Source organism: Rhinolophus sinicus, chromosome 17, assembly GCF_057876585.1.
Source record: "Rhinolophus sinicus isolate RSI-liver-muscle chromosome 17, RSI-T2T, whole genome shotgun sequence".
Taxonomy (NCBI): Eukaryota; Metazoa; Chordata; class Mammalia; order Chiroptera; family Rhinolophidae; genus Rhinolophus; species Rhinolophus sinicus.
Genome location: NC_142517.1, coordinates 155,071,137 through 155,097,171, shown reverse-complemented (window position 1 = coordinate 155,097,171; position 26,035 = coordinate 155,071,137). Strand labels below are relative to the sequence as shown.

General features: G+C 34.0%; 1 protein-coding gene across 1 annotated transcript in view; it reads left to right on the top strand.

Moving 5' to 3' along the window:
- The window catches only part of COBLL1 (cordon-bleu WH2 repeat protein like 1), a 151,326-nt gene extending 127,085 nt beyond the window's left edge, over positions 1-24,241 (top strand). Inside the window, exons 10-17 of the mRNA XM_074337187.2 lie at positions 1,642-1,795; positions 2,266-2,340; positions 3,517-3,645; positions 7,853-8,087; positions 9,543-9,637; positions 13,045-14,591; positions 16,661-16,837; positions 22,930-24,241. Coding sequence (XP_074193288.2) covers positions 1,642-1,795; positions 2,266-2,340; positions 3,517-3,645; positions 7,853-8,087; positions 9,543-9,637; positions 13,045-14,591; positions 16,661-16,837; positions 22,930-23,016 — 2,499 coding nt within the window. The 3' untranslated portion in view covers positions 23,017-24,241. The remainder of the gene's footprint in view (positions 1-1,641; positions 1,796-2,265; positions 2,341-3,516; positions 3,646-7,852; positions 8,088-9,542; positions 9,638-13,044; positions 14,592-16,660; positions 16,838-22,929) is intronic.
- The last annotated feature ends 1,794 nt before the right edge of the window (positions 24,242-26,035 follow it).

Genomic DNA, 26,035 nt, shown 5'->3' with positions numbered 1-26,035 from the left:
TAACATTTGAGAAATGACCTGATATTAAGTTATTAGAAGAGCATGCCAGGCACAGACAACAGTGCGTGCAACCATCCTGAGATGGGAACACTCCTGGCACATTTGAAGAGCTCCATGAAGGCTAGTGTGGCTGGAGTGGGGTGAGTCGCTCCATACTAGGAGAAAGAGCTGATGTGAGATCTAGGGGCCAGGTCGTCAGTGGCCTTAGACGTCATGCAAGGACTTTGTCCTCTGCCAATTGGGAAACCATTAGCAGGTTTTGAACACAGGGACCTAATCTGAGTTACATTTTAACAGGATCCGTTTGCTGCTATGTTGAGAAAGGACTATAGGGAAGTCATGTGGCAGCAGAGTCCAGTTAGAAAGTTCCTGATGAATTCATACTCTGTGGTAGCCGTCGAGCTGCATGAGCCAACAGGATGGACAATGCAGAGTGTGAGAGAGAGGAGATGAGGGCGACTACAGAGTTACTGGCCTGAACCAGTGGAAGAATGACTTGCTCTTTATTGAAACTGGGAAGACTGTGAGAACAGGATTATTTCTGATGGGAGAAGGGAAAGGAGAGGTTATCAGGATATCAGTTCTAGACCTGCCAAGTCTGAAATAGCCTTAGACATTAACTGGAGATCACCTAGAGGCCCAGGATGGAGGTATAAGTTTGGAATTCATCAGCATATAACTAATACATAAAACCAAGTGAATAGAGGAGATTACCAAGAGAGTGGGCATAGATACTAAAGAGAATATCCATGTCCAAGGACTGAGATGAAAAGCAACCAACAAAGAAAACACTTCGGATCTATGCAGAGTGAGGAAAGCGATATCCTGGAAGTAAAAAATAGAGCATTCTAAGTGGTCAACTCTGTTCAGTGCTGCAAATAGGTCAAATAAATGAGTTCTAAGAAATAACCACTGATTTGGTTGTGGAGGTCATTGATGACTTTGACACAAATAATTCTAATGGACCAAAGTTTGGGTTCAGTCTGATTGGAAGGGTTCAAGTGAGAGATGAGAAATTGGAGACAAAAACTGTGAGTAATTGTTTTAAGCAGCTTTGCTGTAAAGGGAAAGAGCAAGGTGACACGGCCGTGGGCCAGGAGGCACTGGCCAGCCCGATGAAGCAGGATTATTGTGGGTATCTGCTGACAGCCGTATGCCATGTGAATGTGAGCATTAGCTGTGTAGAGTCAGGGGCCTCAAATGACCATTAGAATGGACATAAATTTTTGAAATACGTTAGTGCTAAAAAGAGAAAGACTAATCAAGCCAGCTCTTAATGTACAAATATTCTTCCCTTTTTTTAAGCTCTTTATGTCCAATATTTTCTCCAGATTTTTCTTTGAAAGTTGGTTTTTTAACTGTATTGCTTAGAACCCCTCTACATTATAATTATTGGTTTGCATGTCAGCCTCCCATCCTGGCCTAAGTTTTTTAAGAAGGACCGTGTTTTATATTTCTTTACATATCCATCTCATAACCCAGCTTTTGGCACACGGTAAATGCACCATAAGTGGTTTCTGAATGCGTGACTCTTACATTCCGTATTGCCATATGATGTGTTTGTGTAAAGGTCAGTGTCTGTCTCAAGGTTGCTTTTAATTTCCAAGTAGAGATTTTGTTTGGTCATTTTGTTCTCCATAGAGTTCCTGTGGAGCAAGCATAGTGAGGACAGGCTCTTTGAAGCTCAGTAGCTCATCCGTTGGGAATTCGTCTTTGAAAAGGACAAAGCGAAAGGCACCTTCCCCACCCTCCAAGACATCCCTGCCTCACAGTGATGAAAATAGTCATATGACTGGTAATGTGCCTTTTCTCATTAGCCTCACATTGGCATTGTTTTTTAATATAGATAGTAAAAATGATACAGGATCTAAGTCATGTCTTTTTATTAATAATAAGACAAACTTAGGCTTTTAATTAATTTTAATAATACTTAATTCCTTATTATTCTCACTTAGCCACCATTTTAAAATCTGCAACATGACAAAATAAAATGAAAAAAATCATACAGCTTCTTTATCCTAATATGAGCATGTGATAATTTGTGAATCTTTTCAGAAAGATCCTGCCATTCTAGGATTGACTATATGTAGAAATGGGAATCTAAGTAGATTTTAGTTGTATCACAGCTGGACACTAAAAGGGCTTCTAACAAGGTTAGGGCTATCTCTTTGTGAATTGCATAAACAATAACTAAGTTAAGTTACTAAGGGATTGTTTAATTTTGAATGTGACTTTGTAATAAGTTGTGTTGCTTCTGTCTTCTAGCCCCGCAGTCAGTACATGTGGTTCGTGCAGACAGTGTTTCAGAAGCAAACTTTCCCGAGGGGCTATCCAGTCCAGGTATGACGCCTTTACTCCACAGCATGTAGTTACTGAAAAAGACCATTCATGACAGTTGAGGAATTAATCTAGTTAAAATGCCCTGTATATGAAAGAGATACAGATGTTTTGACTCCATTTCCCAAATTTTATATGATGAAATGAAAAAATTTCCCCCTGGGTTTAGAGTATGAAACTGGCAGAACTCAAATTTCTAGTTCTGGTACCTTGAGTACTTTCCTTACTAGGTCTCCTGTGTTTTTGTTGTTGTTGTAATGCAATGTCAGGTTACCAGTTAGTTATTAATCTCTATCCTAAGCGTAATGACACATTTTGGTGTGTTCAGAAGAAAACTTACATGAAGTTGTAAAGCACTGTTCTTTACCCAACTATGCTAGGTGTGAATTTAATATACATAGTGTTCTAATGGTAAAAATTTGTTATCATGAAATATTTTCTATTGTCTCACTTTGGATTCTCTCCCAATAAATGAAAGTCCAGTAAAAATAAGATAATTCAATCTAATACTGATTTCTAATATTTTTAATAATAGCTATTTAGTAGCTATTATAAGTATGATAAAATTTCTTAATCCTTAGACTTAATTTGAAGTTAGCTATAAATTAACATGACAGGCTAATAATGTATAATCAAAACTAGAATATTACTATGCCAGTACTTTAGCATGGGGATAATTTGATAAGTATGAAAATTGCTTCATATAATCTTACCTAATTTTTACAGTTCGTATTCACAAATACAGGAAAAACGCAGAAGTACTAAAATGCTCCTGAATCTTTAATCTTTAAGTGATACTTAGGAATTTGGGATTTTAACACATCTTATATAAGAATTCTCATTTCCTCTGTAATTAAAAATGTTACCATTAGATAATTAGTAATGATTTTTTCTTAACTCCTACCCAAAATGATATCAAGATACCGTTTGTTCCAAAAAGGAAATTTATTAAATTGTATCAAACTATATAAGTGAAATACGAAGATTCTGAAGGATTAGAAAAAGATGTGACTACTTTTCAAACTTTGCTTGATATCTATTTCTTTTCCTTCCCCCCCCCCCCCCTTTTACTTCTTGTTTAATGCATGGATAATTGTGAGCTAACAAATCTGATTTCTTCCGGAATGCTTCTTGGTCTCTGCTTTCCTTAACTCTGTTGTCTGAGTGCCATTTCCACAGATTTTACTTCTTTGGCAGAAGGCTCCCTTGGCCCTGGGCTCCCCAGTCACGAACAGTGCACTGTGCCCAAACAGGTGGATGAAGCCTCTCTCTCCGAGTGCCCTGGAACGCCCGTAGCATCTCTGACATGTAGGTGACCGGGCCTTTCTTCAGGTGTAAGATGAATAAAATCAGTGGCTCTGAAGGGTTTCAGATTCTCTCCTATTGAGCTTTCTGCTTTTTTGGCAAACTGTTTGAAATTTATTATTTCCAATGTGTAACTATATACATATAAAAGAATATATATATTTTTTCTTTCTTGAACTACTCCTTTGTTACCTAGGTGTGGCTAACTTACTGTAGTATTGCTCTTGATTTTTTATTTTGAAATTATTGGAATTATTTTGTTACCAGACGGTGAAACTTTATAGTTAGGTATTGAATTTTATCACAAATATTTTACTCAATTATTCAGTGTCTCAGGAAGTGTCCTTGTCACCTCAAACCAGTTATTTAGAACTAGTGTACTATCACACACTGCTTATAGGAATACAGAATTGTGTGGCTAATTTAAAAAAATAGTTTGGCAATTTTTTAAAAATAAAATTTCAGCATTTATTTCCTATATGACCCAGCAATTCCACTCCTAGATATTTTCTCAAGAGAAGTGATAACCTATGTGTATACACAAACTTCCATGTGAATTATTATGGAATTTTTATTATTGCCAAAAATGGGAAACAACCCAATGTCTGAAACTGAGGAATGGATAAACAAACTGATTGGAATACTACTGCCTACCCATAAAAACGAATGAATAACTAATACATACAACAACATGGCTGAATCTCAAATGCATTATGTTAAATGAAGGAAGCCAGACTTAATGGCTAGATGCTGTATGTTTTCATTGATATACATTCGTGCAAAGGCAAAACTATAAGTATAATGGTTACCAGAAACTGGGGCTAGGGGTGTGGTGGGGTTAGTCACCAAGGGGTATGGGGGATTTTGGAGATTGATGGAATTGTTTTATATCTTGATGGTCACACAACTATATATCTTTCTCAAAACTGGACATTCCAAAATCTATTCCAAAAATGGTGAATTTTACTGTGTGAATGATACTTCAATTTTTAAAAATGAAAAAATAACTGTCTAACAGCAACTACAATAGTGTCTGACACAGTGAACATTTTTTGAATGAATAAAAACAGTAGCTCACCAGACTAGATTTAATTTAATATAATTATATTTTATCAAAGAGAGGTATTTGTCAATTTGCCAATTTGATCAGCTCCACGAAAAATAAACAAGATAGCTAAAAGTCTCAGTGAAATTTTAAACTTTAAAAACATGCAAGTAAAATGCTACATACTTACAAGAATATCTTCTAAAAGTTTTACTTAATAGGTATTACATTTTCTGATTTATGAAGAATTTTTTTATTTTATTTTTTGTTTCAATTTTGCTATCCTTAGAGGGGCTGAAAAAGTTAAGATAAACATATTCAAATTATATAAAGCTAAGTAAATGTAAAAGAATTTTCAATAATTATACTTATAAATGATTTTTTGTACTATTTTTAACATTTACAGTTTGAAAGTTGTTAAATTTTAAAGCTTTACTAAGAATTTGAGCACTGTGTACTTTCAAAGTGAATATTCTTTCTTTACAACTTTTGAAGCTGAAATATGATAGTTGTGGTATAACATTTATAAAAATTATTTTTCACAGCCCTCACCCCAGTTGTTGTTTTTTATTGTAGTCCTAAAATTTGGCCATCATATAAGTCTGTTAACCCATGCAGAACAAACTTTATTTAATACTTTTCAAAGCTTAGTAGCTCATTGGGTAGTGAGCACACAATGTGATATATAGATGATGTATTATAGAATTGTACACTTGAAACCTATGTAATTTTATTAACCATTGTCAACCCAATAAATTTTAAAAAATTGTGTTTCAAAGAATACAGAAAGAGAAAATACACCCCGCAAAATGGGAGAAAATATTTGCAAATGTATAGTTGTTAAAGCTGCATAATGGAATTGATACCTGGGGTTCATTAAAAAAAAAAAAAAAAGAGCTTAGGGAAATCTGTACTATTCTGAAAACCAACTGTGAAAGTTCTCTTGGATGACTCGAATTTTTTAAAAGAAATGCAGCCTTTTCTAAGACATTTTATAATAGGTGTACTTTTCAGGCTAGTAACAAATAAATGCTGTGTTTCCCTAAAAATAGGACCTAGCCAGATAATCAGCTCTAATGTGTCTTTTGGAGCAAAAATTAATATGAGACCCAGTCTTATTTTAATATAAGACCCAGTATAATATAATGTAATATAATATAACATAATATAATAAATATAATATAAATATAATGAATATAATTAATATGATATGATATGATATGATATGATATAATATAATGGATCTTATATTAATTTTTGCTCCAAAAGACGCATGAGAGCTGATTGTCCGGCTAGGTCTTATTCTCGGGGCAACACGGTATTTGAGCAAGCCTATAAATGATGCTTGCAACCAATAAGTTACAAAATCCTAGAAAAATAATTTGAGAAGATTTTTGAAACATGTAAATCATTCTTCATACTTGTATTATTTGAGACCAGTTTCTCAGTGAGGGTGCCATACTTAAAGAAAGTTTGTGTATTTCTGAAACACTTGCGATGGGCAAGAAAGAAATAGGGATAGCAGTCAATCATTTGCTAAATGTTACCTAGTTAATCTAATTTCCAAAAGAGCTTAATATATACTGAGGATCCATTTATAAAACATACATTTAAATCAAAATGGCCATTCATTTTCTCAATACACAGTTTTCAAATTATTTAAATATACTCTTACTACTTAGATGCAATGTACTCTCAGACACATACTATTGTACACTGGCATCATAATGATTATTTTACATGTTATAGTAAAAAAAGATTCTCCTCAATATATATATTTAAAATTATTTAAATTCAATTTTTGAAATATATTTTCTGTTGGATAATCTATTTTTCTCTCTAAAGAGGGACGAGACTATTTGGATAATCTATTTTTATTTACAATAAAAATGCCATTAACATTCTCCATATTTTCCTATTAAAACATACAAATACCACAATTTTCTGAGTGTCTAAAGATAAAACTAAATATATTTTAAGTACTTTAAATATTCTTCAAATATGTTAAAGTTTTATTGAATTTTATAGATGTGCTGATCACTATAATCCAATGCTATACCACCTCTTCCCCCTTCAATATGGTAAAAATTAAACTTTGTTCAGCTGCTATTGTGTAAATGGAAGTGTTGAATTTAAATAATCAACGGTCCAGAACTTCATTCTTTGGTTTAAATAAACTTTACACAAGTATGGATACTAACTGCTTAGGATGGCTCCTCTTTTAGTCTGTTGGACGTTTGTTGTTGGTGTTAAGAAATAATACACCCATTTTTTATACAATGAAATGTTCACCGCAGTTTGAAAATACACATACACACGCACGCACACAACTTGATATGGGACAATCTTTATGGTATAGTAAGTGGAGCAAAAAAATGTTAGGTGAAAAACATCAAGTGCAGTATGCTTCCATTTATGTTAAATAAACCAACAAAATAGAGAACGAAACATGTGAGTATGCATATCTGCTTATATATTCTTATACTTTCTGATAACATATTAAAAACACTGGAGAAAGAGGTTGTCTCTGAGACTTAAACTGGATGGGAATAAAACCTAATTTTCATTGTATAATACTTATTCTAGTTGTATTTTTAAAACTTACATGAAGAATGTAAATCAGTGGCTTTTAATCCTGGTTGCATATTTGAATCACCTGAGGAGCCTTAAAAATTCTTGGTCTCATCCTTCAGGGATTCTGATTTAACAGGTGTGGGGTAGGGTGTGAGCATAAGTATTTTTAAAAGGGCTTAGATAATTCTCAATTGTACTGATAACTGCTGAGTCATTTTACATTTACAGACAATACAAATATATCATTTTTTTCATTTACATTTAGAGCTCTTACATAAATGTAAAAATCATTTAAATTGAAGGCATATTATTAAATGAAATATATAACTTGAAGTTTGAGTTTAAACGTCTTTTTTCTACCATGAATAAAACCTAGAGTGACAGCATATTAATTTTAGAATTGTATGTGTCTGATATAATCTGATAATACGTTAACCTGATTATTTACCATTAGAAAAGTATTTCACTATACTTTTTGAACCAGAATTTAAGAGTCCAGCTAAATATTATTTATAAAATTCCTTTTGCCAGGATTGCATAGCATGAATGAAGCAAATTAATATTTAGGATTATATCTTCATTTCTTTGTAGCTGGAATAAGCTCTGATTATAGTCTTGAAGAGATAGATGAAAAGGAAGAGCTGAGTGAAGTGCCTAAAGATGAAGCTGGAAATATTTCGGGGAAGTCACAAGATATTTCTGTTAGATCTACTGATATAATAAACACACTGAAAAATGATCCTGACTCAGTCCTTGGCAATGATACTGGAGAGCCCTCACAAAATTCTAAAGAAGAAAAACAAGAAACTAGAAACACAGATGGACAGTAAGTTGTCTGTGTGCTAGAAGTGTTGGTGGTGGTTTGTTTAATTAATACTAGTCTTCTGCAATATAGATCTGATATTTTAAACACAAATATAGTCATCCCTTCAGTTTAGACTCCATCCCTTTTACCATCATTATAAAAATGTTTATTAATAAAGTGTCTATTTACATGTAATTTTTTTAAGATTTATTTTTTTTAATTGGGGAAGGGAAACAGGACTTTTGGGGAACAGTATGTACTTCCAGGACTTTTTTCCAAGTCAAGTTGTTGTCCTTTCAGTCTTAGCTGTGGCGGGCGCAGCTCAGCTCCAGGTCCAGTTGCCATTGCTAGTTGCAGGGGGCGCAGCCCACCATCCCTTGCGGGAGTCGAACTGGCAACCTTGTGGTTGAGAGGACGCGCTCTAACCAACTGAGCAATCTGGGAGCTCAGCGGCAGCTCAGCTCAAGGTGCCGTGTTCAATCTTAGTTGCAGGGGGCACTGCCCACCATCCCTTGCAGGACTTGAGGAATCAATCTGGCAACCTTGTGGTTGAGAGCCCACTGGCCCATGTGGAAATCGAACTGGCACCCTTCAGAGTTAGGAGCACGGAGCTCCAACCGCCTGAGCCACCAGGCCGGCCTTAATTGTTTTTAAATAAAATCAAATTCAACAGTTCTGGTATTCCTATGTCCGATAAACCATTAACATATAGTTCATTTGTATGAATCAAACATAAAAGTTTTTGTTCGTTTATATTGCATATATTTTGCTTATTACCTATTTAACTTCAATGAAACATTTAATTTTCATTTAATATCACCAAATTCTCCTTAAGGATTTTCACTGACTAGTATATAAAACAGTTCTGTATATTAGAGTGTGATATTCTATTATTTTTACAGTCAATTTTATGACACAGAAAATAAGCTTTCCACTTGATCCTAAGAATTGAAAGTTACAGTACACTTATATTGTTAGAAATGCCACACCATGAATAACGATGAAATTGACTATGCAAAATAAACCATCAAAGTTTTGCTATAATTTTCATGGGATTGTCTCCAAATTAAACGCTTCTATCATCAATAAAACCCAGTGAGGTCAATCCACATCCTGACTTGGCAGAGGTTGACCTTGCCAGACGCAAAACTAAAATGTTTCATTTATTTCCTTTTTCTTTAAAAGACAAATAATCAATAATAACAAAAAGACACTCTTTTTGGAAACATGTTCATTTTACCACGATTTTTACATTTTTCTTCGTAATAGGACCACCATATGAAAGCTAATGTTTCATAGCAGCATATCCTCTCAGTTGTGGGTTTCTTTGCTATTCAATTATTAGTATTTGGCATAAGAAGATGATTATTTCAGTCCATCTGTCTTTGGAGATTATTGCCTGTTTTCTTGCCGTGTGTGTGTGTGTGTGTGTGTGTGTGTGTGCAGTGTCAATGTATAACACAATATATTTTGCAGAGGACCACACTTGCTGGTGTATAATGCAAGCAATGAAGAGAGGGTAGTTGACAGTGTGAGAAACTTGAAGTCGTTCGGCCCAAACCAAGAGAATGGTGAGTTCTATAAACACTAATAGGCAACACTTTCATAGCACTTACTATATGCCAGGGGCCATTCTTAACCCTTTATGTATATTAACTTATTTAATCTTGTATATTAACTCATTTATGGGTATTATCTTTAGTCCCATTTTACAGATGATTGAGCCACAAAGATATTATGTGAGGTCTGAAGTACCACAATTAATAAGTGGTAGACCTGAGATTTGAACTCAGGTGATATTACTCCAAAGTGTGCTCTTAACTACTATGTATATCACTTTTGTTGTTGTTAAATGTTAGAGGTTATCTAACTCAGATTTTAAAGATTTATACTCTATGCATCTACTTGTGATCTGTATCTTTTTTCCTTTTAATGACTCTGTAGTTCAAGCCTGTTTTAATTCATAGTCAAGTTGCTATACCTTGGGTGAAACTTGTCTGTTTGATTTTTAAGGTCTAAACCATCTAATTATGTAAAGTTATTTACCAATATTTCCTCCAAAGCAAGACAGTTTCTTCTCTTTCTCATTATATATCCTTTTTTAACCAGAATTTAAAAGAGTCCAGCTAATTATTATTTTTAAAATTCTTCATTGCCAGGATTGCATAGCGATTGTATTTGATACTTTGTTTGAATTCCTCACAGCACATAGCAGAACACTGAGATACTGTTAAAATATATACTTCAGATTGAATTTTAGAGAAATGATACTACACAAATAGAAGATGCAAGGAATGCATAATGGTATTTTAAGGGCATATGCAGGAAGTGGCTTATGAATTTTCATAGTCCAATCTATTATGTTTACATAGAACTAGGTTAAGATTCTTAGAAAACAAACATATTCCTGTTTGGATAAAACTTGGCTCATCTCAATGTCACAAACAGATAGATAGACAAACAGATATGGATAGCTAGAGATGTGTGTCATTTTATATATGTGATGTGATATGCGTTGGTTAATTTGAATATGTATGTCTCCAATTCATTTCCCCCATGGTCTATACCGCCCAGAGATGAAATACTGAGAAGGTCTAAAAACATTTAGTTTCTCCCATTCTTTTCCTCTTGATTCAATTTTTCATGACATATACTACTATGACAGATTGTGTTGTCCTCCCTTTTTACCTACCCTGCCTACTTATCTAAATCATCGTTTCTCCAGGGTGTAGATGTTGTTGTCAGTTTTGAGTAGAGAAGGACAGGATAGTACAAAATATACCTTCCCACTCTGCTAGCTCTTCTTGGAAAATGGCCTCACCATTCACTGACACTTGGGTAGCATCGTTACCAGGTATATTGAAGGGTGGATTAACTAATAAATTCACTAGTGTTTCTGGCTATCCAGGCCTGACAATCATTGGTAATAATTTTGAAATTTTGATGAGAAATTCAGAGTTAGACAATGGTAAAATAAGTATAACCACCAAAAATGTGAGAAATAGAAATTTGGATTACTAAGCCAATAAATTAAAGTTTGTTATAGGGGATTTCATTTAAAATATATTTTTACATTGATATACTTTCTTTTGGAAAATGTTTCTGTTGTATAACTGGGATATATCTATATTCCGTGGAAAATGAGAAATAAGACAGAAGGAAATACATTAGTCTCATTTCCCAGTGCCAGAGACCATTTTTCACATTCTTTTCTGTTCACAGCAGTGTTGAAATTGGTACTTTTCATACAGAAACTAAAAATACTTATGCAACAAGTAAATATGAGCATAGGCATAAATGTACCTCTTCCATGCTGCCTAATCACCTGTCCTTAATTTTATAAATCACAAAGTTAGTAATTATTTGTCATTGACAAAAGTGACTTATATAGAGAGCAGATATCCTGATAATCAGTTGCATTTTATTTGGAAAGAATAAAAATGAATTGTATTTTAAAATTATATATTTAATATAAGAACCTTGTAACATAATACAAAATATACCATGACCAAATAATTGTACAATTAGACATACTTTAAAAATATGAAGATGTTTTTAAAAATTGTTTGTATACAAATTTACCAGGCAACATGATTTTTTTTGCATGCATGCATGCATGCATGCATACATGCATGCATGCATATCTTCCTTTTTTCTTGTCTTTTTTCTTTTTAAACAGAGGAACTATTTTAAATATCTCATGACATTTTAGGCAAGGAAATTGGTCTTTGTTTTATAGGTAAAAGTGAGCTATGATAAAACTATAGAGCAATACTTGACATCCTTTCACAATTTGACTCCCAAGGCCCACATCTCACTTGCTGTGCAAATTACCATATTTTAAAGAGGAGGCTACTAAGGATTTTGAAGATGAGGGTTTGCTGGTCTTTCAGTAGAAATTACTGTTCTGGGCATTTGACTAGTGGAGCACAGAATATAAATCACTTTGCTCAATACTAGACACATCTAAAGACAAAGTCCTCTAAAAAGTCTTCAGTGAGGACAACGAACAAGACAATCAATTTAGATTCTGTTTTTACTTCAACTCTTCAAGGTAATGTTTCTACTATCTGCCTTAATTAAAACTGATAACATTGCTGGGATTGTTTCCATTTTAATGTTATGTATAAAATATAAATACACTAAGAGCTATAGAAAAGACAAAGAGAATCAAAATGAAAAAAAAAGAATAAATATCTTTTTTGAATTTGTCAATTTCTTTTGTCATTCTTAACAATGACTGAAATATGAAATCTTTACTTATAAGAAGAAACATTGCTATCGTCTATGGAGTGCTTTTTCTGGGCAATAGCCTATCCTAATAATCATGTTATATAAATGATATATAAAATATATAGTTGGTCCTTGAACAACATGGGTTTGAACTCCACGGGTCCAGTTATTTACAGGTTTTTTTTCCAATAAATACTGTGAAAGTATTTTCCTTTTGATTTTCTTAAATTTTCTTTTCTCTAGCTTACTTCATTGTAAGAATACAGTATATAATACATATAACATACAAAATATATGTCAGTTGACTGTTTATGGTATCGGTAAGGCTTCTAGTCAACAGTAGCCTATTAGATAAGTTTTGCGGGAGTCAAAAGTTATATATGAATTTTCAATCGTGCAGTGGGGTTGGCTCCCCTACTCCCCATGTCCTTCAAGGGTCAACTGTAATACATATTTTCACATGTTTACATCTGAGCAAATGGAGGCTCAAAGGGTGAAGTACCACGTTGTAGCCACAGAGATTGTAATTAGTCAAGCTGGGTTCCAGACTCAGGTCTCTGTGATGTCACAGCCCATGCTGTTTTCTCTGAATGCCATTACCTGCTTTTGTACAATTAGTGAGCTGAAAAAGTTCCTGTAGAAGTCAAACCAATCTATGTCACTTTGAGGCAGGAAAGCATTACAAACTGAGGTTTTTTTACTTTTTTCTCTATACTGATCTTGATGATAATTTTTTTTCTCTCAGTAGATCAAAATGAAATAATTGCCATTTCAGTGAACACAGAAGATAATATGAAAAATGGAGTGAGGAGAACAGAAATCAATGTAGGAGGTGTTGCCAAAAATGACAACGTGGACATGAAAGTTAACAGATTATCAAACTATCAGGCACATAAAACTGAACCTGTTAGAAGTTACAAGGAAAATCGTCTAGCTGCTTCATCAGTACCAGACCAAAAACTGCATCAGCCCAGCGCAGAAAAGACAAAAATGCAAGATGCAGCAATTCAGACGACTCCTTCCTGTAACAGTTTTGATGGGAATCACCAACGTCATCATTTGTCTGACTTTAAAGTTGATGAAAGTGTTCAAACTGCAAGTAACAACAAGCCAACTCACCCTTCGTCTGTAAGTCCCCGAGATGCTGTAGATACCTCAGGAGAATCCAGGAGTCAGGGCCCCCTCATGGTACATTCAGAAGATCGGCTCACCATAAAAGATCCAATTTGTGCACATGGTAATGATGACCTTTTGCCTCCTGTTGACGGGATTAACAACACTTCAACTTCTTACGTAAAGAATTATCCATTTTACAGACAAGACTACAATCCCAAGCCAAAACCTTCAAATGAAATTACAAGAGACTATATACCCAAAATTGGAATGACTACTTATAAAATAGTGCCTCCCAAGTCCCTGGAAATATTGAAAGATTGGGAATCAGAAACCACAGGGTATCAAGAAGATCAGGAGATACATACTTTAGGAAAAAAGCACCTTCAAGAGAATGTGAAAGAAACTGCAATCCAAACAGAAGATCATGTTATTTCTGAAAGCCCCAAGGAGCCACAGATAGATCTTAAACCCAAGCCGAGCCCGAGCACAGAGAGCGCGCCCCGGAGCACCATGGCAAATCCTGTAAAACCTCTTCCCAGGATGATGAGAGACCCTGGCATAGCTCCTTTTGTGCCGAATTTGGAAGATATAAACAATATTTTGGAGTCCAAACTTAAATCTCGGGTTTCAAATCCCCAGACGAAACCAAGTTCTTTTTTCTTACAGATGCAAAAAAGAGTTTCAGGTCAGTATGTGACATCGGCAGCTGCCAAGAATGTCCACACTGCCCCTAACCCTACTCCAAAGGAACTAATACAGAAAGAGGTGGAAAGGGATCCGATCCCTCCTCCAGAGCAAACTCCTTCTTCCTTAAGTGAAACAACTGACTCGCCTCCACAGCCCCACGTTAAAAGCACTGATGCTGGCGTCAGCCGTGCGAAGCCTGCTGAAACCTCTCCTCCTCCCATCGCTCCGAAACCGGTTCTTCCCGCAAGTCACGTCGCAGCACTACATCTGAAGACTTTGAAAACTTTTGGTGCTCCACGACCTTACTCGAGCTCGGCTCCTTCGCCGTTTGCCCTGGCCGTAGTGAAAAGGTCACAGTCTTTCAGCAAAGTGCGCACAGAGTCAAGTAGGGACGATGTCTGTGCCGGGCCTCCAGCTGACACAGAGGAAGGGAAGAGTCTTTCCGTAAATAAGTGTGTGGACATCCCACAACAAAGTGTGAGTGATAAGGTAAATGTTACCTTTTTAAAACCAAGGGGTTCTTATACCGCAAGGTTTAAATGGGGGATACCTAGAACGTTGATAGGTTCGTGTGTTATTTAACCCTGGATTCGCATTAATCTCATTAATGTCAAGCAACCTACTGTAGAAGAAAAGTATATAGAATCTGATTATTTACTCTCAGAATCATTGTAATTCATATAACCTGGTCAGGTATTACTGGAGCATCATCATTAAGTAATTATGTCATTAGCAAATAGTTTAATTTAAAGTTTCTTTGCTCAGACATTTGCATAATGTACTAGTTTATAGTTCTGACTATATTTTTCTGTGTTTTTCTTATCTCAATGTGTGTATAGCTGTTCTGGTTTATTTTTTTCTCCAATTTAACATAATTGCAAAGTAAATACTTTTAATTATATGGAAACATAAGTAATAGCAAAGATTAGATAAAATAACCAAGTGTCTCTTGGCAATGTATTTTCTGTCCTATACACTCAATCTCAGCTTCTCAAACATTTTTACATATAAATAACTTAAATTGAAACCAGAGTTTAAATACGTAATTTTCTTAATTTCCTATTTTCTTAATTCAGTGTCAACTTTTCCAGTTATATGTATGTTGACCAAAATAATCATTTAACTACTAGCAAACCTTAATAATTTACCAAAAAGGTGGATTTTTTGACTTAGTATTTTGCTCAGCTGTTATAATTTGCCAGCTTCAAATAGTCAAAGGAGAGGGTGAAATTCATAGTATGAATTAATGATAATCCCCATGCAATTAAAAAAAATACTTTGTATACTTCTACTCTGTTAGTGTTTAAAGAATGTTTTCACATTTGTGTGACAGTTTCAGAAGTATTTTATACTGCTTTTTCAAACATTCCTAGAGTAACAGAACATGAACTGTATTGCCAAGTAAAGATTTTTCCATAATTTTAAAGCAATATTTATCTTGCAGAACATTTCTTCATATATTTCACATTTTTTAAATTTATTGGGGTGACAATTCTTAGTAAAATTACATAGATTTCAGGTGTACAATTCTGTATTACATCATCTATTAGTCCCATTGTGTGTTCACCACCCAGAGTCAGTTCTCCTTCCATCACCATCCCCCATCTCCCCTTACCCTCATCTACCTCCCCTCTACACCCTTATTTTCACATTTTTGTTTATTTCTTTATATAATGTCAGGACGAGATGTATGATATAGAGATTAATTCTTTACTTGGGAACAAAGCCTGTGATTTTTCTTAGAATGGAATAATACCATTCCTGAACAACAGAAGCTTGATGTAGATAATACAGTATTTGAGCCACTGCCTGAGCTCTGTTTAGCTCATCATGTGTAGATATTTATTTGACAGTTTAAAAAAGACATTTTTAAGATTGTTTGATAATAGTTGCCTGTTAAATTAGTTACTAGATTTTCCTTCCTAAGAAGTTTATTTAATTTTTGATTTTTAAATTTGGAAATTCCTAATATTTATTTTTAGTCTCATGGGAAAAATAAAGAAAACATGGCCATCACTTAGTCCCTGTGATTTCCAGACACCCAAGACAAACTGTTACATGTAGTATAGTCATTAATATTCCATTATTAGAAGATCCATTAGGTTCAACCAATATGAAATTGCCAATATTTGTCCATTTTGTACCGTTTCAAAAATAATTTCACAACCTAATATGTTGGAACTGTGAAAATGTGTTATTTTTTAGTCTGTGGAATATTTTTATTATTCATTTGGCTCTTTTAGCCTACTCCATTGGAGAAATCAGCATTATTTGACTCAAAGACTGTAAAATTACTCTGTGTTCATGAAACAGAGAGAGGTACAACTTTTCTTCCTTAGCACCCCCTGTTCAAGAAAAGGTAAATTAATGCCCTCCTTTTCCAACTGAGCTCTGGCAGCAGAGATAATGCAGTGGTGAGGAAATAGAGCTATGTCTGGAACACCAGTGAGGCAAATGGTAATTCTTAAAGAACTGTTAGTAAAGAAAATTTCTTGAAAAATGGCCCATTCTTCACTTGCTGTTCATATAAATATTTTGCATTTATTTTATTTTTTTAGGAAAACAACTCTGCACATAATGAACAGCATTCCCAAAGACCATCTTCAACTGACTGCCCATCATTCACCCTTAAGAGACAAAGTTCTTTAACATTCCAAAGCTCTGATCCAGAAGAGATCCGACAGAGTTTACTGACTGCAATCCGTTCCGGAGAGGCTGCTGCCAAATTGAAAAGCGTAAGTTTTCTTTATCAGATGGGTGACAGTGGGTTTATTTTCAACGTTGTCAAACTAATACTTAGGGGAAATTGTTTTCTGGCATTTAAACCTGAATAGGGCAGATGCCGGAAGTTACACTTTTATGTCAGGGGTCATTGTTGAAGTATAAGCTGAGAGAGTCCAGAGTCTTACACATCCTTAAAAACATGTCAGGTCTGTTTTCCACAACATGGGCCAGGTACAGAATGTGGCTTTGCTCACTGTTATGTAACTATATCGAGAAAATGCCTTGGCTCTTAAGAAATTATGTTATCCCAGCAAGAAAGATTCTTTTGGAAAGAAAATCCCTCCGTATCGCAGAAAACCTACACTAGACATAGGAATCTGCATGTTTTTAGTCATGGCTCCTAAGGTGATTAAGTTACTATCATACATGGGATTGGCCAGGGGTGGGTAGGGAGGAGAGGGAGTTTTATAGCTTAAACCAAAAATGTAGAGACAATCTGAAGAATTTAGATAAGACCTAATGGAGAAATTCAAGTTTAAAAAATGCCCTGCCAGAGTTGTTTAGCTTCTCCTTGCTGAGGTGTAGGAGAGCTTCGGGACAGGGGGTGTGATTATCCTGGCAGACACTAACTAGGTGTCACAGGTGCACGTCCTCCCTCTGTCACCTTCATCCACTGAAGGAGGATGTGGGCAAGCCCCAAGCCTGGCATTATCACTTGGACTTCCCAGATGCTATATCTCCCTAAATGTCTTTCTTGTTCTCCCTTTTGTCCTCTTGGTTGCAAGTTCCTCAACACCCAAAACAAGAAAAGTATTCATTGTTCTACTGACTCCCTAGGCATTTCGTTTTGTGAATTCCTTCTCTAATCATTTTAGAAGCTATGTAGAGAAGAGTAAAGACTTGTTGAGCAAAACGCTGAGCTCCACAGAAATGAAATGTGTGAAGGAACAGGAATGCTGCAAAGATAGAAAGAAAACGGAAGGCATCTGAGGAACATCACTTGGCCGGCCTCACCAGTGCTGCCCTGTTTTGCTCCCTGTGTCTCAGCGGAACTGAGTGGCAGCCGTCCTCATGGAGGGCTTGGCACTCCCATCTGGTCACAAATGGAGGCTCAGCAAAGTGTTGCATGCTGTCAAGAGTGGAGAAAAGTGAAGGCATCATTCAGGGGATTAGGGTTGAATTTTGTAGTCTACATTTAAGTAGCAGGCAGCAAAAGATTCAGTGTAGCTTTGACTATTAAAATTGGTACTTCACAGGTCATGACACTTTTATTTTGGTGCGGCAAATATGCCCCTATTAAGTCGCACATTCTCCTTTATGAAAATATTTTTAGTTCTAATCGTGTAAATCAAGGGTGAATTTCAAATAAGTCACTTCCAATGTAAAGCTTTCTCCATGCAATACATTTTGGCAAGCATTTTTAAACACATAAGTACCAAACATTTTACTAGATATTAGGAAGACAAAAATGAGTATAATGAAGCCTCTGTCTTCTGGGTGTTCACTGCCTGGGACTAACAAACAGTGATACATACAGCCCACCGAAGAACCAAGTACCTAATCAGAAAATAATTGCAGTGTCTTTGTACTAAGCCAGGAGACATATTAATCAATTTCAATGCACTAACTGTAGAAAACAGTGCATTAAGTTGAAAATGCCTTTTAGACCAACGGAATTGTACAGGCAAGCAGCTGTGTGCTTGGTGCTTGATGGGCCCTGATTTGGCAGGCTCTTCATATAAAACTCGCATTGCTTCCAGAACGAGCTGGATGTGAATCAACACAGAAAGCAGGCCCTAAATGATGATCCTGTTTATAACTCATTACTTTAGGTTTCATTGAGTCTAAATTTTATCTCTTTCAGTAGGAGGTTATTGATAGCTCTGAGTCTATATAGTGCCAGCTCCTCAAATGAAAATTCTATACATAATCCATTTTATTCTACTAGAAATGGACACTGGGTCTAGTAAAATTCACAGTATCTACACTTCACAATCAGCATCCACTCCTTGCTCACTTCTAGTCATATACCCTAAAAAATATGTGTGCTTGTGTACCAGGACTCACATGTAAGACTATTCATAGAATATTGTTTGTGAAAGCTCCAAAGAAATATGGCCTTACTATCCAAATATAGTAGAGTAAATAGTAGTATATTGAAATAATGGACTATCATCTGGCAATAAATTGTACAAAATACAGCTAAATGCAACAGTGTATGTAGATAGAGACATAAAAATATATATGTGTACAGTTTGACAGCATGTGAAATATACTAAATTATATTCTTTAGTGATGATACATGCGTAGGTGTCAATTATTTTTAAAAGCAAGGAAATAATTATAAAAATCCTGATAGTGTTACTTCCAGAGGGGAGGGGTTGTTAGGGGCTTATTGGAGTAGGACAGGCGCACAATTTAAGAGGGAACCAAACAATTAAGTAATCAAGGTAAATATCTTAATGAATTATTTGTTAAATGTCCAAATTAATGCAAAGTCCATAATGAATAAAATGTCAAAATGTTAAATAAAGACAAGATCATCAGGGACGTCTTGACCTGGGTGGTAGTTTATATACATGTTTGAATTTGTTTTCATGGGGCTATTTATTTAAGATCAGTGCACTTTTCTGTAAAAGTATTGTATATCAAAAAATTGCAAAAGGTCGTAAAAATGGACACAAGAAAGCTCTAATTTCTTGTGATATTTGCTTACTTTCCATATTTCTGTTCTGTACTGAACATTTCTCCTGGTTGTTTTAAATTCTAATTTTTTTTTTAATAGAACAACAGTTATAGTGCCAAATAAAATCTCCAGTGATTTTGACAGTAGTTTTAGTTTGTTCATCAGAAAGTTGGCTCAGCGTTTGCCTGTATTTTGGCACCCAAATGTTCAATTTAACTTCAGGTACCAACCTGCCTTATGGCTCTAGTTCATACCCGAGCAATTAACCTTCATTATAATAGTTGGTTCACATTAGAACAATTATCTAGTTGATTGCTCTAATGTAAATGTAGTCATGAACATACTATTGTTTTTTCAGGTCTCTTAAGGTTTTTTTCATACCTTACTCCCACTTGACCCCCATGCAGTCACAGAAATTTGTATGCACATGAAGCATTAATAAACGTAGCTCAGTATTTTAGAAAATGTGTTTGATGTTAACATTTTATATGAGTCAGCAAATTGTTTTCAGAGAATAAGACAGATTAAGTAATTCATTATTGTTGACATGTGTTGACACCGAGAACTTCTTGGGCTGCTTTCAGTTCCAGATTGTGTTTGAATTACTAAAAGTTATTGTACTATTACAAGTAGAATATAGGTGTATACAACTAAAGTCTGAAAATAAACTGACAAATTATATTTAGTACTTGATATTAAGTATTTCCTCAGAATGTAACATTTATCTTTGGCTGGATACAAATCTGGAAGGAAGAAAATAACTGGATAAGTTACCGAGAATCGTGCTGTCTTGTTTTGTTTAATTGGTCTGCTTTTTATTCATATTTCTTTGATTTGAATTTAAGCAATCCAGGGGTTTCAGATTGGCAACTCTTTCCATATATTTTTAAAGTAAAATAATGGTAGTTTTATAGTTATCACTTAAACAAATAAGAAAGCTATGTGAATATTCCTGAAAATTCTTTAAACTTCAAGTGTAGATAATTAACTAGTACATGCTTACATCAGTAAATTATTAAATGTTCCAGTTTAAAAATACCTTGATTATAAATGTCATATGTTCATTACTCAAAAAATTAAGCAATACTTTTTAATTTTATAAATGTTTGTAAAAAGTTACCATATTCTGTTCAAAAAATATTCTTTGTTCTATACTGTGCCAGACCCGAAAACAAACATGAGTATAAAGTGGCATTAAAACAGACAAGGTCTCTGATCTCACAGAATTTATAGAGTAGTATTCTAATGGTATTTTCTCATGTTTGATAATTTAGTAAACAAATGTTTAAACACTGAACAAAATACCGTTCCCTCCAAAGTAACTGCTCTTGATAGATTACAGTGTAATCTTTCAGACCACTTTTGTAGTATGTAAACATACTTAATTTTACCTTTTTATAAAAATGCAATCCTCTATAAAACATTCATAAACATGTATCTTTCTGGTGCTCTCCATCTTTTTATATATAGAGAGGGTGCCAAAAAATTGTATACACATTGTAAGAAAGGAAAAAACTGTATTAATTGTAATAATATAAACAGATAACAAAAGATGAACACAAGTCACATTTGACTTCTGCAATTACAGGAGGTGCTCAAAGTGGTTACCATCAGCGTCCAGACACTTCTGATTACGGTGAACTACTGCTTGAGCATCCCATGTTTCCCCAAAAATAAGACTGGGTCTTATACCATATTTCTCCGAAAATAGGACCGGGTCTTATATTAATTTTTGCTGCAAAATACACATTAGGGCATATTTTCGGGGGATGTCTTATTTTTTCATGTAGAACAATCTACATTTTCAACTACAGTCATGTCATCTTCTTCTGGAACATCGTCATAACATACTAAATGCATCTGTCTGGCTGACGATCTTAACTGGGGCTTATTTTCAGGAAAACACGGTAGGTAGATAACATCTCTTTAAATGTGTATACATTTTTTTGCACCCCGTGTATTCATTTAAGACTACATAGTATTTATGATATGAATATACCATAGCTGATTTGCTCTTTATTGGTGCACATTTAACTGGATTCTAGTTTCCCACTATAAATGGGGCAACAATGAACATCTTTTACTTGTAGATATTTGGAGCCATCGGTATATTTTTTAAATGTTTAAAACAAATTTTCCCTCTTTACAAAGAATTGTGAGAACTGCAATTTGGCAGTTCTCCTACATACAGAGACTTTTTGTACCAAGGTTACATAATGAAAGTCATTACCTGTTTGTTGACTATACTTGGAAAGAAATCCCACATGAATACTAAACAGAGTTCAGATGAGTTTTTCTTCCTCTAGTGGCAACTTTTTTTCTTAGCTGTTTTGTTTCAGGTGGATAGTGTCAACCACTCTACTCCATCCTGGACTCATAAGACAGTCAAGAAAATTGACTAGTTTAGATGACCAATCTTCATTTAGTAAAAGGCAGGAAACGAAGCACAAGGAAACCAAATCGAAACTAAATTTGCTTTTTAATTTTGTTTTCCTTTTCACTAACTTACTCTGTTGCTAGGCAGAATCTGTCGCCTTTTGTACTTCAGTTCTAGTGAGAAGATGATAATGTTTGGTTATTAACCTAAAGTAGTCAAATTATAATCTAGAGAGAAACTTTTTCTTCAAATATTGTCATATTTTATATATTTCAAAGTATTACACCTATTCACTATTTAAAACCCAGATGATTTTTTTTTACATTTTTCTAAGTAATGTTAGAATTTCAAGCACTTTAGGAAATTTTTGTTATAGTGTTTTTCATTCACTTAGACTTTATAAATAGGAGACTTTTGCCATAAAATTTTGGAACTTAGGAGTTTATTGACTAAAAAAAAAAAAACACAACAAAAAAAACCTCCTTTTCATTCTGTAATTGTTTTGGCATAATAGTCATACATTTGACTTTTTTTAGCCCTTCACATGAAAGCATTTTAAAAACCAAAGCTGTTTTTTTTTCCTTATAAATAAGGGGTACCTGTGAGGGAACTTCAAGGTAACATGCACCATCAGTACAAAAATTGTAAAATTCATTGCTTGGTGGAATTTACTTGATTTGTCTGCATTCTCCAAGGCACTTTAGGGGAGCCAGAATTAGTCTAGTCAAAAATGCTCTTTAACAGCTTGGCCTGCAGTCTGTTTGTGCTCTTGTCCTTTGAGTTGATTTGGCAATTTTGTAAAGACTAAGATGTGTTAATGGATTATTTAACTTGTTTGTTGTGGAAATACCAACTCTTGTTCTAATTTCATGGTAGAGGGAACATTTATTCTCGATTATTTGTAATTTATTGCATAATAAATACTAAATGTTAGCATTTACAATTAAGCAGAAGTTAAAATGTGTTAATTGTGAAAATTGAAAATTCGACAGCTGTCCCATTTTCAATTGAGAGATTCAGGATGTGTTTCTTTCTTTTAGGTTACTATTCCATCAAATACAATGTCTGTGAATGGAAGGTCAAGACTCAGCCATTCCATGTCCCTTGATGCCCAGGACAGCCATTAAACGTTGCCCTACCATACTGCACTTCACCTCCTTCACGTCACAGAACAACTTTATACTTGCGGAGAATGTTGGAAATGTATATTCAGATGTACACTAATATATTATCTATTAAAGTGTAAGAATTTGTGCTAAAGCTTTTAATGCTAAAAGAAGAATTACCAGAATTTATAATTTATAATATTTTTGAACTTTTTTTTGCCTTAAGAGCTAAATATGCTGCTTTAGAACTTTCAGACAAGGTGTTAGTGATTTTCGTTTTTTTTCAGATGAGAAATAGTCACCTTTTTTGATTCTATTTACTTATTGACACATTCTCTTCAATGGTGACTTAGACAAAAGGATGTTAATAATCATAGACTTATATTTGTAAGATACATGAATAACTAGGCAAACCTAGATTTGACATTGGCTGCCTCAGTGTCACAGTTTAATTGCAAATGTTTATAAGTTATATTAAAGTCTGTTTTGTGCTGAAAGTTTGGGCTAGAAAACTAATGATATCAAATAAGTGTATTCAGTTCAACTGTTGATTTCAGCGATGAATGATTTAGAGTGCAAGTCTTACCTTGTGCCTTCTTTGTGTAATTACAAAGTCAGTGTGAAATTTATGGGAAGCACATAGTATTTTAATATTTTATTAACATGGAACACTTTTTTTTAATCTTTAGAACTTAAATTGCACAAGGAGAATTTTAAATATTTTCTGTATGTAATTATGACATTATTGTTACACAGATAATACACATTTTATGTGCCAGAAGCCTTAAAAATCTCTCTGTGAAAATGTTGATATATTGTGACAATTATTTCATATTTTACATGTAGAGAGGAATAGGGGTTAGTCTATGTCCACATTGGAAAACTTTAAAAGACTTATTGGAGATTCCAGAAATCTGATTTTAATTAAAGTAAAATGATAAAATAAAGTCATTGTGTAGTTCGGATGCTAATATTCTAAATAATAATATATATTTACATTAAAGCTAAAACTGTTAAGTAAAACAGTGCCTAATTTGTTGGCTAATAACTGTTCTGGGGTCTAGAGTTTGTTGATGTTCTATTCCTACTTTAAGAATTTAATTGCTCACTTATTCTAAAAGCTTTGTCAAACATGCTGATATTAATATTAAGTTGGTTTTCACTGAAGCTACTGAGAAATCTGCCTCGTTGGAAAATGTGTTGATTTTTTCTCCCTGTTTAATAAAAGCAAGTTATATATTTGGAATGCTTTTTTTTTTAAATGCAGTTTATGTCAACTAGCCTATTTGTATACTTCATCTGATGAACACATCTCTATTAGCCAGTAAACAAACAAGTAATAGTAATACCTACCATTTATCAGGGTTCCCTAGTGTAAATGTAAGCCCAGACATTATAACTCCAAAATGCATGATCTAAGCATGTGAAATGCTTAGCATAGTTCCTGACACATGGCAAGTGCATGTTAAGTGTTAAATGTTGCCTGTATTTCTTTAAATCAGATTTGGAGAGACCCTCGTATATGGAAACTTGTTATGTCATTATAAGCCAGTAGGGAATGGAGTGGCTTTTTGAAAATTGTGTTTATATAATTGATTTTCCACTTGGAAGAAAATAAATTTGGATCCCTACCTCAAACCATAAACAAATAAATTTGAGTTGGATTAAAGACAACTTTTAAAAGTAATATTTTAAAACTTAGATGAATTTATTCAACATTTTTAGACCTCACCATGAGAAAAATCATTTAAATAAAATACAAAGGCACAGTCATAAAAGAAGCGATGAATTAAAATATATGAAAATTTAAAACTTACATGTCCATTAAGTACTATAAACAAAAAATAAGCCACAAGAAGATGTTTTTAATGTATAAGGGATAATTTATAAAAATGTAGAAATTCCTAAAACTCATGAAAACACTACCCAATAGAAATATGCACGCACTGAAAAAACAAAAGTATTTCTTAAAAGAGAAAATCTTAAAGGCCAACACACTTATGAAAAAAATATTCTTCACTAATAGTGAAGGAAATACAAATCAAAACACATCACACCCATCAAATTAGCAGAAAATGTAACTTACAAAATATCAAGTGTTGTCAAAGACAACAAAGCAGTGAGAACTCTTTTAGTGATGGTGGGAAAATACACTCGCACAACCATCAAACTTGGAGTATCTAGTGAAATTAAAGATCTCTTACCATGTTACATTAAAGAAGTATTATGCATATACATAAGGAGACATACAAAAATGTTCACAGCAGCCTTGTGTATAATAGCAGAAAGAAGTCCTAAGCGGCACTCAACATTGGTAGTATTTTCATGTGATAAAATTCTGTTAAAATGACAAGTTAAAAATCATCTAGAGTTATGAGTGTCAATACAAATACATCTTAATAAGAAAGGAAAAAAGCAAGTTGTAAAGTAATGCATGTTTTATGATAGCAGTTATACAAAGTATAAAATATGTGAAATGAAGCTATATAATGGTAGTATATAGAGAGAGAAAAAATAAAATACACAGATTTGCTGGTTGGACCCAAGAAATGAAGATTGGATTGGGGAGATACACAGGAAGCATCAATTGTGTTTGTAGTATTTTATAAACTGCTGTTTGAAAACAAGTACTATTGTTTTACTCCAGATTTTAGCATATTGGAAATAGGTCGTGATTCAATTATTTTTAAAAGATTTCATGGGACTTACGGAGATACATACATGAACCATTAATACACACAGATTCTGAAAAAGTTGCCTTAACCACACCATTTCAAGAGAAAAAGATGTGCTACTCTCTCTTCTCAACTGGGAAATAAATTTGAGAGAGTAGTTTTCACCGGTCATATTCTCAAGTAACAGCAAAATTAAGATACAGGAATGATCTAGAACCAATTTTTCATTTTCATAATTAACTTTAAGATTTTTACTAAAATGCAGCTAACATACAATATTACATGTTTCAGGGGTGCACCAAAGTTATTCAACATTTATATACCTAAAGAAGTGATCACCATGATGAGTCCAGCAACCATCTGAC